The 17,423-nt window shown below is 36.5% G+C and overlaps 1 protein-coding gene across 2 annotated transcripts in view; it reads left to right on the top strand.

The window, feature by feature from the left end:
• Window positions 1-16,694, top strand: part of kcnd3 (potassium voltage-gated channel, Shal-related subfamily, member 3) — a 177,250-nt gene extending 160,556 nt beyond the window's left edge. Inside the window, exons 4-8 of one of the 2 annotated variants that reach the window (XM_056463499.1) lie at window positions 64-162; window positions 6,910-6,945; window positions 7,055-7,147; window positions 12,320-12,564; window positions 15,370-16,694. In XM_056463499.1, coding sequence (XP_056319474.1) covers window positions 64-162; window positions 6,910-6,945; window positions 7,055-7,147; window positions 12,320-12,564; window positions 15,370-15,577 — 681 coding nt within the window. In that variant the 3' untranslated portion in view covers window positions 15,578-16,694. The remainder of the gene's footprint in view (window positions 1-63; window positions 163-6,909; window positions 6,946-7,054; window positions 7,148-12,319; window positions 12,565-15,369) is intronic. The other variant, XM_056463500.1, reaches the window with a different exon arrangement.
• Window positions 16,695-17,423: the final 729 nt, after the last annotated feature.

Genomic DNA, 17,423 nt, shown 5'->3' with positions numbered 1-17,423 from the left:
GGAAAAGCACTGGTAGACTGAGTTGTAACTTCCTCTGTGTTGTGTGTGCGTGTGTGTTGACAGAAAGCCAGACTGGCCCGAATGAGAATTTCCAAGAGTGGCAGCTCTACCGCCTTCCTGCATAGCAAACGAAACGGACTCAACCAATCACTGGAGCTAACGGTGAGAAACACACATACACACATTCATGACACATACCTTCATACATGGGTCAAAGATGAAAATGACTTTTCAAGCTATTAAATAATAAAAGTGTACCACTGTTGTTTTGCAATTTTTCTTCATACATTTAAATGGGATCCATTTTATTGTATTTTTTTCAGAAAAATAAGAATAATAATGCATCCACTAAACTTTTAAATTTAGTGTAAAAGTAGTTTATTTTCCAAAAAAACGTAGTCGGGTATATTTAGAAGAACCCACCAAGCAATTTTGTGCTTAAAAGACATTGAATAGACATTCAAACTTAGACGTCTTGGCTAAAACAAGGCTTTAATTGGGCTGTCAGTAAAAATCTAAGAGTTATCTAGACAACTAGACTAGACAATAGGGCTGCACGATTAATCGAAAAGAATTGTGATATTAATTCAACCCCGCACACAATCTTAATCCAGCATTGCTACGATTTAGCCAATTATATTATCAAGTTCAGGAGAAAAGCAAATAGGCGGTCTTTACCATATTTTATATATGCTACTCAGTGGACACCTCCAAATGCAGTCGCATACTGTATTCATAAGGTATAATTCAACCAAAAATGTCATTTCTGTCTTAATGTAATGATGTATTCGCTGCCACAAAAATCACACTGGAGCTGTTTGTTTACTACTGAGAGGATGCGCGCGTCCGCGTCTACTTCAGTGAACAGAACCTGCATATGCTGTGAATAACAGATAATAAAGTGCTTAAATAATGTTCAGTTTGTTGCACAGAGCGATCGTTTGGGAACCACGTGGGAAATATGATTTGCATGTGTGTGTTTTTTTTCTCAGAGTGACGACAGCCATGACATGAGCGCACTCGGCAGTGAAAGTGAGACTGAAAGTGCGCACATCAGTTAAATAGTCGTAACGCATTTTAGAGTTATGAACATGACAAGCATTTGATGTTTTTTTTTTTCATAGCAAACAGTGTTGTGCATGCGAATAAACATTTACAGTGTCAGTATAACTACTCTAGCCAATATAATGTTGAATATAATGCAAGAGGGAATCTGATAATGACAAATGTCTCTTTTTATCAGTGAAAAAAAATGGACTAATAATGTCTAATAATGTCAATGACAAATGACAAGCATATGACTCAAACATAAAAATTCTAATTCAGAATTATGAATAGTTGTATTGTGATGTAATATCTGTACTGTGCATTAACAAACAAGGCCAATTTTAAAGTCTATTCAAATCCGCTATTTAAAGTCTATACAAAATTAAGCATTTTAACCAACAGTTGACCAACACATAGGCTTAATATTATTATTTTTTATCTTAACATGTTTAAGAAATAACAATAATAATAGCCTACTCAATCTTTATTTTACATCTACAGAATCGTTAGAAAACCGAGATCTTAAAGTAAAAAATCATGATTCTCATTTTAGCCAGAATCGTGCAACTCTAACAGACAATTTAGCCAGATTTCACATTGATTCCTGTCTATTTCATAACTACACTGTAAAAAAATATGAAGACAAAAGTCAAGACAACAAATATTTTTATGTTGCTTCAAATTATTTTAATAATTTAATCAGGTTTCAACATTTGTTTAAAGTTATACAAAGATTAACTTATTATTTGTAGTCAGTTTGGCTGATGGATGTTGAGACTACTAGAACAGTTCATTTGATTCAACTAAAAAATTAAAGGCAGCAAGATTTTTTTCACAGTGTAGTCTTTCTTTGGACTATTGTTAGATGTCTAATAAAGTTTCACAAACAGCCCTACTTTAGCCTTGTTTTGACCAAGATGTCTATGTTTGGACATCTATAATATGTCTTGCTGGGAATGGTCATTTGATTAAATATTTTTGTCAATGCATTTGTCATCATTGTAGAAAATAAATTAAAGTATTTCCACACAATAGACAATATCTGCTGCCCTCTTTTGATTGACAGTATATAATCAGTCTATTAAGATTTGTTTTTATCTTGTACATATGTGCATCTCAGTTTAAAATGTAAGAAAATTCACTATAATTGCTTTTAAGTACAGGTCAGAATTAGTGTGTTTCATTTTCGCATACATGAATCTGCTACTCTGAATGATTATGGAACATTATTTCGCCCATATTTGGAAGATTTATTTTCACAAAAATCACTCGATTCCATTTTGATGCAGACACCAAACTAGGACGTCTCGTCTTTGACCCAAATACAAACACACAAACAAACATATTCATGTCAATGTTTTTTCTCTGTAGTTTATATTTTTATTCCAGTGGCTCCCTTTTCATTTGACATACATTATCTCTGGTTTTGAACATCATCTCAATCTGGCAGTGCATTAGTGCTGAGGTAAAACTGCCAGGTTGTTTTGCTTTAAAACTGTTTAACATTAGAGATTCACATGGGGGGGATCCAATTTTCAGCACTTAAGAGCGATTATGAGATTTTCGTGTTTGCATATTTGCACAAACATCAGCTCAATTAACTCAATGACATCCAATTTATCAGAACAGAGTGATGAACCGATGTGAAAATGTCTTAATGTTTTGCTAAACACCCTCATTAGTGAGCAAGCTTGTGAGCATATGTGTGTGAAAGAGAGATCTGGTCTTTATTGCTGCAGTTGTTTCAAGCTGTCCAATTGTAAAATGTCTTCTTGGAAAAGGAAGCAGTGATTCTCTGAACGCGTTTGAGGAATGAGGAAAATGTTACAAGTGAGCAGCAAACACAGAGACAGATCGCAGGCCACTTCACAGACTGCTAACCGATTTCACAGGACATCCTTTGAGAGGTCCAGGGAGTGAAACTGGCGAAACCTGACAAAACTGAGCTTTGGGTTTTGAAAGATCTCAAGACAGTAGAAATTTACTTAATTCTAGAGCTGTGTGATTAATTAATAATGGGCTGTTCACACCAATTATTATAAATATGAAAATAACAATAATGTTTTAAATGTGAAGCAATAGAACAAATTGGACCACAGCTGTAATGATGATAACGTAGAGCAACCCTAGTATAAAATATCATCTAGGGATGAAACGATGAACCAGTAGAAAATGGATTCAAATATGTGACGACTCAAATTGAATGAAACACCAAATAAATTATGATACAACTAGAGTAGGAGTTAATATGAAAGAATCTCTGAGGGGAACTGACTGTCTTTGGAAATGTTTACTTGGAATTTTCTCACGGCAATTCGCAACTTTTTAATTTTGTGGCTATATCGTATGAATACATACAATCTCATTCGTACAATTTAGTACGATTTACTTATCCAACAATGACGGTTGGGTTTATACAGTAGGTGGGGTATTATCCATATCAATTAGCCACTAAACTGACAAAAAAATTGTTAAATAGTTACATTTCCTCGTGAGATCAGGCTGAATTTTCTGTTCATCTTACCATTAAACGATACATATTACAGTTAGCTAGGGCTGCAACTAACGATTATTTTGATAATCGATTAATTGGGTGATTATTTTTTCGATTGATCGGATAAACTATGTCTTTTTGTTTGACATTTTGCTTATAAATAACTATAACATTTGTTTCCAATGGATTTCATCATCGATAATTATACATTTTTTTTGTTGGAGCTAACATTGGCTGTGTCAGAAATCACATAATTCCATACAATATAGTTGGGCTGCACAATATTAGAAAAATCTGACGATATTTTGTATTTTTGATATGAATACAATTTCACTGGATGAATTGAATAGCTCTATTTGGAAACTATCTATTAACTTTCGATTGATTGGTATGACTTTGTAGGAACAAATCATGCATGACATGTAATGAACAAATTGCAAGCATAGCTAAATGCAATAGAGCAAATATAAAAGTGAACTAAACAGTGCTTTGTGGTCTTTTGAGTATAGTAAAATCGTATTTAGGTACAGAAATTGGTGCAAGTGGATGCTGAACACTGGTGGTAGTGTGGAGAGATCCCCCTCATGATTGTGAAGCACTTTGGGTGTATGACCATACATGATAAATGCGCTATATAAATACACATTACATTACAGAAATTTTGTTAAAAAAAAAAAAAAAAAAAAAACAACACTGCAAAGACTTTACTGTATAAATAGTTTAATAAAATTATTTTCTGTTAAAGTTACAAAAGGTAAAATTGAATGCTTTAAACACTTAAAATCCTGTGCAAATGATAAACTTTTACTCCATTATAGTTAAACTCTGAAATTCTTGTGTATTTTAAACTGTGGTTATATAATCCTAAACTATATAACCCCAACCCAACATTGCAGATCCTGCGATGTGACTATTGCAAATGTGAGCAATATTTATGCTAAAACAATATATTGTGCAGCCCTACTATATAGTAAGTGTACTAAACAGTAGCCGAGCTGAGAATTTTGTCCAAATATATAGTATTAGGAAAAACAGTAGATGAGAATTTTCCCGGATGACCTACTGCTTCTTGCGAGATTCTGCAGTGCAAGAATTTATAAATGGAAGAGAAGCAATGCAAGTGACTCTTTGGCCACTTTATTAGGTACACCAACTGTCCAACTGCTCGTGAATGCAAACTTGTAATCAGCCAATCACATGACACCAACTCAATGCATTTAGGCATGTACACATGGTCAAGATGATCTGCTGCAGTTCAAACAGAGCATCAGAATGGAGAAAAAAAAGGTGATTTAAGTGACTTTGAACGTGACATGGTTGTTGGTGCCAGACGGGCTGGTCTGAGTATTTCAGAAACTGCTGATCTACTGGGATTTTCACAAACAACCATCTCTAGGGTTTACAGAGAATTATCTGAAAAAGATAAAATATCCAGTGAGTGGCAGTTCTGTGGGTGCAAATGCCTTGTTGATGCCAGAGGTCAGAAGAGAATGGTCAGACTGGTTTGAGCAAGATAGAAAGGCAGCAGTAACTCAAACAACCACTCATTACAACCGAGGTATGCATCAGGGCATCTCTGAATGCACAACACGTCGAACATTGAGGCGGATGGGCTACAGCAGCAGAAGACCACACCGCGTGCCAATCCAGTCAGCTAAGAACAGGAAACTGAGGCTACAAGTCAACAATTTGAGGCTCACCAAAATTGGACCATAGAAGATTAGGAAAACGTAGCCTGGTCTGATGAGTCTCGATTTCTGCTGCTACATTCATAATGTGCCATGCCATAAAGTGTGAGTGATCTCAGACTGGTTTCTTGAACATGACAATGAGTTCACTGTACTCAAATGGCCTCCACAGTCACAAGATCTCAATCCAATAGAGCACGTTTGGGATGTGGTTGATTCGCATGATGATTGTACAGCCGACAAATCTGCAGCAACTGCGTGATGTTATCATGTCAATATGGACCAAAATCTTTGAGGAATATTTCTAGTACCTTGTTGAATCTATGCAACAAAGAATTAAGGCAGTTCTGAAAGCAAAAGGGGGTCCAAACTCGTACTAGTAAGGTGTACCTAATAAAGTGGCCAGTGAGTGTAGATGTAGTACCTCCAAATTTCTATTAATTTGCATAATCACACAAAGGGATTTGGGACAAAATTTGTGTAAACAATGTACAGATACACTACAGCCAATTCAATTAATACATTAACAAACAATACATGTTACTTTTCCACATTATTTTTCTGGGGTCAAACTGATCTCAAACAACATTATAATAGATTTAGCATGGCATGGGTTCAAATAACCTTTTTGAAAAGTACATGTCTATTTTGTGCTAAAACAATTATTATCAACAACATTAGTCTACTGATGTTTGATCAGATAAAATGGCAATTGTTTTACCCATACATCATTGGAATCTCTAGGACTCCAAGTATTAAAACGGTACCATCGATATCAATGCAAAAAGGAGGGGTAAAAATACACCTCTCCAAAAAAAAAAAAAAAAGAGGTCTAGGAGGGTGAATCACACTGAAAATAGTGGAAAATGTGCTTAACTATCATGAAAATAATGTCACAATGGGGAAATTTGTAACGGCCCTAAAAATAGGATTCATTTTCTTTATGCAAAATATTCTTATAATAAGCAGTCCTTTGATTTCAGGGTTAATTTGAGGTTTCTTAATGCGATTCGCCTGAGAACGCTGTGACTTGAGATCAGAATGAAGAAGCTGGTTTTAGATTAGCCCGTCTGAATAGCTCATAAACACCAAACATCGCAGTTTGCTCAAAAAAATAAATAAATAAATAAAGTGCTCAAGGTTTGGTACTGTAAAGCGACTAATTTTGCGCGCTCTCTCTCTCTCTCTCTCTCTCTCTCTCTCTCTCTCTCTCTCTCTCTCTCTCTCTCTCTCTCTCTCTCTCTCTCTATCTCTCTCTCTCTTCTTTTCTAACAATATCGTTCTTCTTCCTTCTCTCTCTCTCCTCCCACACATCACTCACTGACTCACTCATGTTATTTTGGTGCTTGCGTCGTGTTAAGACGTTGAGGAAATGGTGAAAAAGTGGAGCAGGGTACTGTAGTCAACCGTAGGGCCCAAAGTGGGAACACAATCTCGAAGACGATACAATAAAAGACACAGATATCAGATGTTAACATAACCGTACCAATAGATTTGTGAAATAGAAAAGCGAAATCGCTCACAGTCCTCTAAAGGCCCCTCGTCCTTCCTCTCTCTCTCTCAGGTTTTGTTTATTTAAAGTTATGGATAATATATTGTGCTGCTCTGTTATTGGATGAAGTTCCTTCCAAAAGCAGTAAACCACTCTCCATGTCTCTCCCTCCCACTCTTACACAACAGCAGCTCCCCTATTACAAGATGAAACTTTCACCACAGGTACTGAGCCAAACAACACACACTCCGTCCCTCTCTCCACTTCATTATTCATGCATGAAACATGGTAATTCTTTAAATATGACGGGAATGTCTGTGTGTGTTTGTGCAGGGCTCCTTAGAAGAGGACCAGCAACTGAAAAAGACCACGTCTCTGTTGGAGAGTCAACACCACCATCTTCTGCACTGTCTAGAGAAAACCACGGTCAGTTACTTATGAATCACGATGGGGGCTTTTTCAAACACTACTCAATTAAAGGAATCATTCTTTTTTGTTATTAACTTTTCTGTTAATTTACACTCAGGGCCTGTTTTTATATTCAGTACTTTAAATACGCAGGGAATCAAAATGTACAATGTTTATTTTACTAGCACACATTGACTATGTTACATGGACATCAGTAATCGAAATATTTGCCTTAATCTGAATAAGACAATAATATGATTAAGGTGTTTACATGAGTTGCTTTTTGAATGTTACTTTCAGGATCATGTTTTACATGTTATAGCACATCATTTAATATTGTCATTGCGTCATCACGCTATCCACATTTCCTCAGGAGTTTCATATTATTTTGGGTGCTTTATTTTTAATTTGTTGACCAACTTTAAAGGGGAAATGAAGCACTCAGTCAAGTTTACCTTATTTTGCCCATTGGAGTTCACTTTAATGAAAATATATTAAACAAACTATGATTAATGTAACCATTTAGCAGAAAATGGCATGTTTTACTATAGATTTTTGACCTAGGGCGCCGCCATCTTGGAATGTCACTGTGTCTGACGTCATGGGGTTGGTTGAGTTCCCTCCGCTGAACAGAAATAATGGAAGTGAAGTAGACTGTAAAGCCTAATTTAACCCAATGCGTAAAGTTGTGGACGCATAGATATTTATTTGATTTTTCTTTTTCCCCTTTTAATTACCGATCATTTGATGCGCTTTGGTTCACTCTCTGTATTAGGCTGCCTGACTCCCTGTCTGGGTTTCCACCATGCTTGTATCAGACTGAACACAGAGACTGGACAGCCTAATTTAACCCAATGCATGAAGTTGTGAACGAGCATCACAGAGCTGCTGCAAATACAACAAATACAAGCATTTAAGTGTGTTTTTCTTCTGTTAATACTGTTCGTTTGATGCGCTGTGATCCTCTCGCGCTGCTCCCACTCTGCCTGACGAGGGGATTTACATTCAGACTAATGCAACGATTAAACTGATACATGATTTCACACTTTACTAAGTCACATCTGTGTGGGTTATGTCAAGACATATTCCCTTATCAAGTCGATCAACTCGATCTCTCTACATATATGAGGGATAAAAACCTGCCATAAGAAACACCACGCCGATCTTAGTTTGGTTTGAACACGAGCAGAGGTGAAGGGCTGTAGCAGTGAAAAGTGAAAGTACCCACCTCCATTACGTCAGCACCGGACATAGTTGAAACCACAAGCAGTCAGGCAGCGTAATACAGAGAGTGAATCACTACTGACGTAATGGGGGCGGGTTAGCACACTGAGGAAGAGTTAGGACACTGCGTTCTTGATTTATAATCTTTAATCAAAAGCCCCTTTCACACATACAGACCTTTCTGGAAAATTTAGAACACCGACCAATCTGAACATTCAGACGCATTCACATTTGCCCTGTTTATGAAAATAAAAGCCTTGGAATATTTTTTCCAGACACATTTAGCTGCTAGATGTTAGTCAGATAACGTTTCTATGTTCCTTCTTAATGTCAACTATGTAAAAAAGTATCAATAAAATGCTTATGATAAACCGTTGTTAGTTTACCTTTAGCTGCGTGCTGCTCGTGCACGTGAAGGAGTGCTCTGGTGAGCGCCAACACACACACACACACACACATTATGTACATCTCGACATGCAAAAGTGTCCATATGTTTTCATTGAAGTTGCTCAAAATACTTCTCCATCCACAGAAATTGTAATGTAGTCAAATGTGTAAACATTTAGCTCCGGTTCGCATCTCTGCCTTTGAGCTTTTTAGTCTGCTCTGGATTTCTGGAATAGCAGACTTTTCCGATGACGCCAGTTTGATGCTTAATAAAATGCAAGTCTATAGATACTTACATTTTGAATATAAAAAAGTCATATACAGGCAAAACAGAATGAATTTCTTAATACTTTCTCCTAATGATACAGTTTGAGGTATTATAAAGATGAGCAATGAGTCTGTGCAAGATACTGAACGTTAAATTCAACATTGCTGCGTTTACCGAGGCCATGGGCTAAAGGTAATAATGTAAATAATATAACATTTCTCAACTCTTTTTAACTCTCATTGGACTTTGTAAGACCTCAGTCTTATGTGAGTGTGAATAAATTAACATAAGATGTTAATTTTTTTTGCCTTAATTATCCCTTTGACGTTAGAAACTTTCAAAGCTCACATTAGTTATGGTCATACTATGAAATCTTGCACTGTGTCTAAAATCGCATATGCATACTAGTAGACACTACATTTGGTTTAAAACTTAGGTTAAAACTGTTAAAAAGGTCTGATTAATACAGTATGAACGTGTGTAGAACAAATTAAATTCAGACATACTATACTTGCTGCCACTGTCATGTGACCTACAACATCAGTTTTGTCTTTGATAAATCCTTTTACACAGTCTCATGGGATAGTAGAGTGTCCAGTGAATGCACACTTACAATCTTGCTGGAAGTAGGTCACATGAGTACTCTTCACCTGCTGTTTTATTAATACTATGGGTATCTGAAATACTATGGCTCACATGCTGTTTTTTCTTTTATTATATAGCTTAATAGTTGGCATATTCTGATAGTTGCCATTCAGAAGGTTCACTCTACATGGCTCACTGAACTTGAGTTAGTTTTACAATGTATTTAATTACTTTAATGTATTTTATTATTTATAAATTTGCTGAATGCAAAAAAAGACAGTTAAATGATTTCTGATTGCTCTCGTTTGCCATGCCTTCATGACAAAATGGAAAGCATACACAATAATAAAATGTAGTTTTTATTTACATAATTATTTATTTATCTGAAAGAAATGGAAACATTTTGTTAACCCTTTAATTGCCCCACCAAGGAAAAAAATGTATTGCATTTTTTAACTTCTAATCTCGCTAGTTAACATAATGCTTTTTTTTCAACTCATCCCATAATTTCTAAAATATCAACCTCTACCATATGTTGGTTTATAAAGTGTAAGTTTTGTATTATAATAGATATTTGTTTGATTTTTTTTTTTTTTTTTTTGTAAACCAGCCACGCTGTGTAGTGTAAACCATTATTTAAAACAGTCATTCTTTAAATAACTTTAACAGTTATTATTTAAAACAGTCAAAATATGGTCAACCATTTGGTAGAGCAGGGGGTAAAAGGGTTAAACAGTTTTTACACCGTCTGTAAGCGCTGTAAACTATGTTTTTACCAGCAGGTGCCGCTCCGTAATGACGTTCAAGTGCTTCGAAACAGTGAATCATTTGCCGAATGAACTGATTCAATTGATTGCGTTTTTTTTTTTTTAAGTTTACATTGCCGCATTCGGTCGCTCAAAATACATCCGGTTTTCATCCGCTATTTGATATACCAGGTCTTGTAATGCACATATCTGATTTTATGAAGTAAAATTTCTGAAGCCTACACAGGCCTTCAGTACCAAGCAATGAAGTAAACAAAAACCAAACAGGACGCAACCAAACCAAACTCCACTATGAACACAAACAAATACACGAAAAGCAGGCCCACATACCTTCATTTTTGTGATATTTGCGATTATTCTCCATTCAGCCTCCCTTTTAGCATTCTCTTGTTGAACTTGAGCGCTTTTTCGTATCATAATTGTAAACTTCCAAAAGCAGGCAATCACATGGGAAAAGGCCATTGGACTATTTCGTTGTGGGCGGGACTATCTATCTAAGTATCTGTCTTTCTGTCTGTTATGTATGTTGCACTTAGATTTAGTTATAACCTTTTTTCTTTACAAAATAATATTACTCCATTCAGGTCCTGTCCTAAACAAACAATATTGTATTTGCTTTTAAATATGTATTTAATTATTTATTTAAATGTAGTAGGGGAGAGTGGGGACAGTTGCAACATGGGGCAGTTGCAACAAGATTTATTACTCCATTCAGGTATGAGGTAGAGTGATGATATTTACTACATATTCTCAGTTAGATACTCGTTCAATCAAAGAGAAATCAGCCATATATGACTATTCCTTCAGTATAATACAATATATTTTTAATAGAAAATTTCTCATGCTGTCTGATCTGTTTTTGTCAAACATTATTCGTCCATATAATGTAAACACCTGTATTCTTAGCTTCAAATATGTGTAGCTATCAAGTGTTAAAGCTAATGTATCTACCTAGCACAGGAAGTTTAATCATGGTTAACAGATTAGCATGTTGCAACTGTCCACTATTATTCATTCATTTTCTTTTCGGCTTAGTCCCTTACTGTTCCCTATTACAAAATTCATTTAAATGCTTGTTATATTTATAATTTACAATTTGAATTGTATTACAGTTCCTATGTTTATTTGATTAATTAATTAATTTTAAAGTTCCAAGAAGTAGTTTAGTAAAGGTTCAGTCTAGATTTTTTAGTAAAGATATTTTTGTTCAGGTTTTTTATACGCCTGATGATTGACCAAAACATGGTTGTTGCTTGTTCTTCTAATAGTCTGTGTTTATATGATCAATATAACAATTTAACCAATTTACATTTAGTTTTTTTTACCAAAAAAATGTAAATAAAATTCAACTTGATGTTTTAGAATTTTTTTATCAATACATTTCAATAAATGTTACAATCGTCCCCCTGCTGGAGGTCAGTTGCAACATTTGACTTTGTCTGTTCAGGTTTAAAATGTGCCTATATTATCATATACAAATATTAAAAACAATGTGTCTCTTAGATGTGGGTTCATTATCTTAAAATTTTGGGTATCCACAAAAAACTGTCTCTGAGAAATTGAAGAAAATGCAACAAGTGTTGCAACAGTCCCTATACTCTCCCCTAATATTGCCTATAATATCTTTGTCCTCTGCAATACCTTTTGTTTGTTTACAAAATACTATTACTCCATTCAAGTTGTGTTCTAAAACACTGTGCATGTATTTGCTTTTACATGTGTATTTAAATATTGCCACAATCAATGTATTTCTGACATGAAAAAGAAAAGAAAGTGAATTTTATTTATTATCAGTTGTCCCAGTACAGATGTTAAAATGCATCAAATGTTGTTTCATATTCCCTTTAATATGCAATCATATCAATTTGCACGTAAGCACTTTGAAGTACAGAAAAATAAAAAGCTTATGACAGTAAATGTATCATAACAAAACATTGCTCTCTTTCTTTGTGTGAACAGAATCATGAGTTTGTGGACGAGCGTCTGTATGAACAGGGCTATTTGCAGACAGCACTGCAGAACTTCCCATCGCAGAGCCCGTCTCTCTCCAGTGAAGAGGGCATCACGGGCACCTGCTGTTCTCGAAGACCCAAGAAGAACATTCAGCCTCTCAATGCCACACACACACACTCGCACACACACAACCTGCAGGAGCTCAGCGCATTGCACATCCAGTGTGGGGAGCAGCAACCACTGAACACCAGGTTAGCTCTCTTTCCTCATAAAAACACCCATGTTTGATTTTTTGATTTTTATTGGAACTAATAGACTTGCACAGTTTTTATAGGCTGTGGAGATCATATTGCAGCTGTCTTAAAAATGAAACCATCGCTTAATCACTTTCTGTGTCAGCCTTATTTTGGGTAAATTTATTTTGGAACATTATTTGAGGTGAATATGCAAGATCTCCAGTTCGTTATTTACTATAGGTAAAAAAAAACATATAGGGTATGTTTGCATGATAGTTAAAGAGCCCCTATTATGCATTATAAAAGGTCATATTTTGGTTTTGGGGGGTCTCAAAAAACAGGCTGATATGCATGCAAGGTCAAAGAACACTTTCATTGTCCTATAATTTGCATTTATTCATTCATTTTCTTTTCGGCTTAGTCCCTTTATTAATCTGGGGTCGCCACAGCGGAATGAACCACCAACTTATCCAGCATATGTTTTACGCAGCGAATGCCCTTCCAGCCACAACCCATCTCTGGGAAACCTCCATACACACTCACTCACACTCATACACTACGGACAATTTAGCCCTCCCAAATCACCTGAACGGCATGTCTTTGGACTGTGGGGGAAACCATAGCACCCGGAGGAAACCCACGCGAACACAGGGAGAACATGCAAACCTACTCCGCCACAGCGTTGCCCTAATATGCATTTATTTTTACATAATTATCCCAACAACTCCCATATGATTCATTAAGCGATTCATTTGTTCCCAAACCCCTCCTTAGCGCGATGCTAATCTGCACTGATTGGTCCAATGACCCAGTCTGTTGCAATTGGTTGACTGCGTTAAGCATGAGACAGAGACTCAGAGAGAAATGCCCACCACGGCTTATCAACATTGTTGATTTAGTGTATAGTAAGTATGCATTAAACAGGAGTACAGGAGTGCATTAAAGCAATGCAGTTAAACACCAGCATATTGCTCTATTCTTAACCATGACACATATTCAGTATTAATCCACACAGTGGCAAAAGCTGAACTATTTTGAAACTTGACTGCCACAGCTGTGTAGGAACAGCTGACGGTGGCCAAAGCAATGACAAACAGCAGTGGATCGCAAGCTCACAAACGCATTTAAATCTGTAAACAAAGCGGCACGTGTCACATTTTTAACGAGGATTTAGACGTGATATGGGAAAATAAAGAGTTAACCAGATACAGTACAAGCGGTTACAAGTAACAAAACACAATTAAACACATATTTTACAAGCTAGAGTAAACAAAGAGGCAGCCATTTTAATTGCACTTACTTACAATTGTAAAATGAAGTAAGAAACTGATCCATGAACTGTGTACTGTAAAGTTCCTGTCAAGCTCTACAAAGTCCCATAGAGTCTTTTCTGATCCTTCCTTTAACAAATGGCCGACGAATTTTCTGTTGTAAGCGTGTAGATTGCTGAAGCACTCATCAGAAAAATGAAGGGAAAACAGCACAAGGCTGGGGCTACAATGCTGAGGTATTTTTGCAAAAATAAACTTCAACCACTGACTCTTCACAGCCTCATCTTTGGGTAGAGAAAGTAACACTAACTTTCCCTCACTCTTTAGAGCACAGCATCTATGCGACTTGATTCAACCGGGATCTGCTACAGTGTTTTGTCTTCCTCTTTTTCTTTCTACAGTGTTTGTGGGCGGAGCCGGGGGTTTCAATTTTCCTGGGTCTGTACGTGCAAGAAATGGGCGGGGCTTGAGTTCCATATCGATGTCACACAGATATGGCTAAAGACTCGTTGCCCCCACAATTCATTTGAACCACTCTGAGTAGATAGATGAATCAATAGTTTTAAACACGGCACACTTTCAGATTTAGGCCTCAGCTGGATATTTCACAGCTGTGTTACACACTGCATGGAAGGTCATTTTCAAAAATTTCGTTCTCTGCGTTCTTGGAATTGCGAAACAGCCAGTGACTGATAGCCAGTTTTGAGGAAAAATCAACAAAGCGGGGTTAGGTGTAACAAGGTAACTTGCAAATAAGGCACACACTGTTGGACACTAATTAAACTAACAAAATAATTTTTGAATTTTGAGTGTAAAGTTTAAATTAAAAATGTTTTTAATAGAACGTATTTTTAATAGAAAAAAATAATAATTTTATTGTCAATAATGCAAATAAATGCATTGTATAAAGATGAATAATAATCCAAATAAATACAAATGTGTTTATCCAATTAATAAAAATGTTGTGCTATGTAGGATTAAAAAAAATTATTAAGAACTGAGGAAATATGTTATTTAAAATAAACTTAATTTAAATGAATTTTGTGAAATCTGACTTTATAAGCACGTGTTACAACTAACCTGTCTGTTACAACTTGCCCCGCAGGTGGAGTAAATAGTAACATTTTTACCCTTGGCACTCTTGTCAATACTGCACAGAAACCATAGTTCCTGCGATCATACAACCAGATCTCATTTGTAGGAAAGGCTTATGTGTTGTTGGTAAAAAAAAATGGTTTGTCTAACCCCATTACTTTGTTCATTTTTTGGCCAAAACCAAAAAGTGTTACTTTGTGCCACGCTTTCCCCTATACCTTTTAATTACAAAAAAAAGTTGTGAAGAATACTTTGTTATTTGCAAAATACATTATATCATCCAATAAATAATTGATGACACATTAAATGACTCTGTTTAATTAAGGATCACACTGCACCACAAAGTAAATGTACTTTGATCCAGACCCCAAAATGTGCCGTCTTATCATTGCCCCATGTGCTGTTACACATTAATGTTACCAGAGTGTCTAAGACCTGTATCTCTTTCTCTCAGTCGTTCCAGTCTCAATCTGATGTCGGATGAATCAGGGAGTCTGAACTGCAAGAGCAGTGGACTGGTTACAACGGCCATCATCAGTATCCCGACTCCTCCCTCAAACAACTCTCGAGCCAGTCCCGACGCCCCGTCCCCTCCCAACCCAGAAGCCCCGCCTCTTCTGAACCCCAGCAGCACTGATGTGGTCAAAATCTCTGCGCTGTAGGAGCAAACAGAACTCAGGAAGAGAAACCGAAGAGTAGCCTGCCCCCTAGTGGGAGAGGAGGTGCACTGACTCAGACTCTCGAAATAAAAGAATATCAAGGATGCGACTGTGTAAATGAGAGAGACGACCATGAGTATTCAATCACTCTCCATCAGGACTGATAAAGATGAGGGTGTCATTGCAGTGTCACTGTGCATAGAACATTCCTCCTCCTTTTCCTCCTAGTTTTCTGTTGGGTCATACTGTTTTTAAATCGTGGAAAAGATTTATGTTTTAACTACAGATGGAGGCAAGAGGTCAAGCTTTTGTTTTCATCGGAGAGTCTTGTTTTTTTTTTTTTTTATCCGTCCGTTAATCTGTTCCAACATCACAGACAGCCTCTCAAAGCCTCGGCTTACTTTATCCCAATTATGTTATGTTTTGATCTAGAGTAATTCTCAAAGGATAAGAGGGAAAAATCTGCTTTAGAGTCTGGGGGAGACTGTACGAGTGTTTCTTAGATCATGTTAAGTTTTTATTTTTGGAATATGAGGTCAAGAGTTACGTCTAACTTGAATGTTTCTGCCCCGCGTGAGTGTGTGCGTGTGCGAGTTACTGAATTTGCCCCTCAAACTCTCAGCCTCTCACACAGTTCGTGCCTCTCAGGGGGAGGAGAGTTTCCTTCTTCTTTAAGCCACTGTCTCTCCCTGAGTCCAAAACGTTGAGCCGACTTTGTAACGTTAGTTGTGACCTATCAAACATTACTATGTAATATAGAACCAAAAAAAAATAGAAAAAGAAAAAAAAAAGATAGAGAAAGAAACATGGAAGTGTTTTTAAAACTCTGTGACTACAAGCACAAGGCGTTGCTGAGATTTTGTGATTACAATGTGTATCAAGCCTTGGTTTAACTGTGAATATTGTTGATAGAATATTTTGTAATATTTAGCCATCGTTTGGCGAAACCAGAGCAGCTGCCTACCCCGCCCCCTTTTTCGTCCAGCCCGCCCCTTTATGTCTGCCCCGCCCCTTTCCTCTGTCCACTGCTGGCCTGCTTCCTGTAGTTGTTCTGATCTAAGTGTTATTGTCATTATCGCTCAATGGGTATTAAAAATGTGTCTAGTTTGCGTAAAAACTACATGGGTAGGAAACTTTTGGTGTTTGTGTTTTTTCATTAACAGTGAATGTTTTCGTTAACTCTAGATTTTCAGTCATGCGTTGCTGTTAGAGGAGAAACTGTCGACTGTATGAACCAATTAGAGATATTTTCCACCTCTTTTCTCTCCCTCTAAACTCAGTCTTTTTTTGTCTTTGTCTGTTTTGTCGGCCATGTTAAAGGGTTAGTTCACTCCAAAATGTAAGTTCTGTCATTATTTAGGGTAGGATGAAAAATGTGATTAACAATAGCTGTGTATTATTTCAGAGGCTGCATTCGAAGGGCGCTGCGTCATCCCGGCGCTGCGCTGCTTCTCATTAAAAAAAAAAAAAAAAAAGACTTCTCCTTTAAATGCAGTCTCAAAATGCGGACATAACCGGTGGATCCTTTGCGGTCTCGAACGACCCAAGATTCATTGGGTGCTGATAACGGCAGGACATTTTAAAAGAAAACTCCAGATTAAATGTACGAATTAGGTTTTATTTTGCCTGGATATCTAAACACATGTTAAAAAAAGCATAACAAGTATGACATGTCTTTTTGGCTTAGTCCCTTTATTAATTAGGGGTCGCCACAGCGGAATGAACCACCAACTTATCCGTATATGTAAAAAAAAAAGTCATTACAAATTTTATTACCGCTTATTAACGGCAGATGTTACGGTTGCTAGGTGACGAGATCTGTTCTCTGTAGGTGAGATTTCAAAATGCT

The sequence above is a fragment of the Danio aesculapii genome, chromosome 8 (genome assembly GCF_903798145.1).
Source record: "Danio aesculapii chromosome 8, fDanAes4.1, whole genome shotgun sequence".
Lineage (NCBI taxonomy): Eukaryota > Metazoa > Chordata > Actinopteri > Cypriniformes > Danionidae > Danio > Danio aesculapii.
This window is presented reverse-complemented; position numbering and strand designations above follow the sequence as displayed.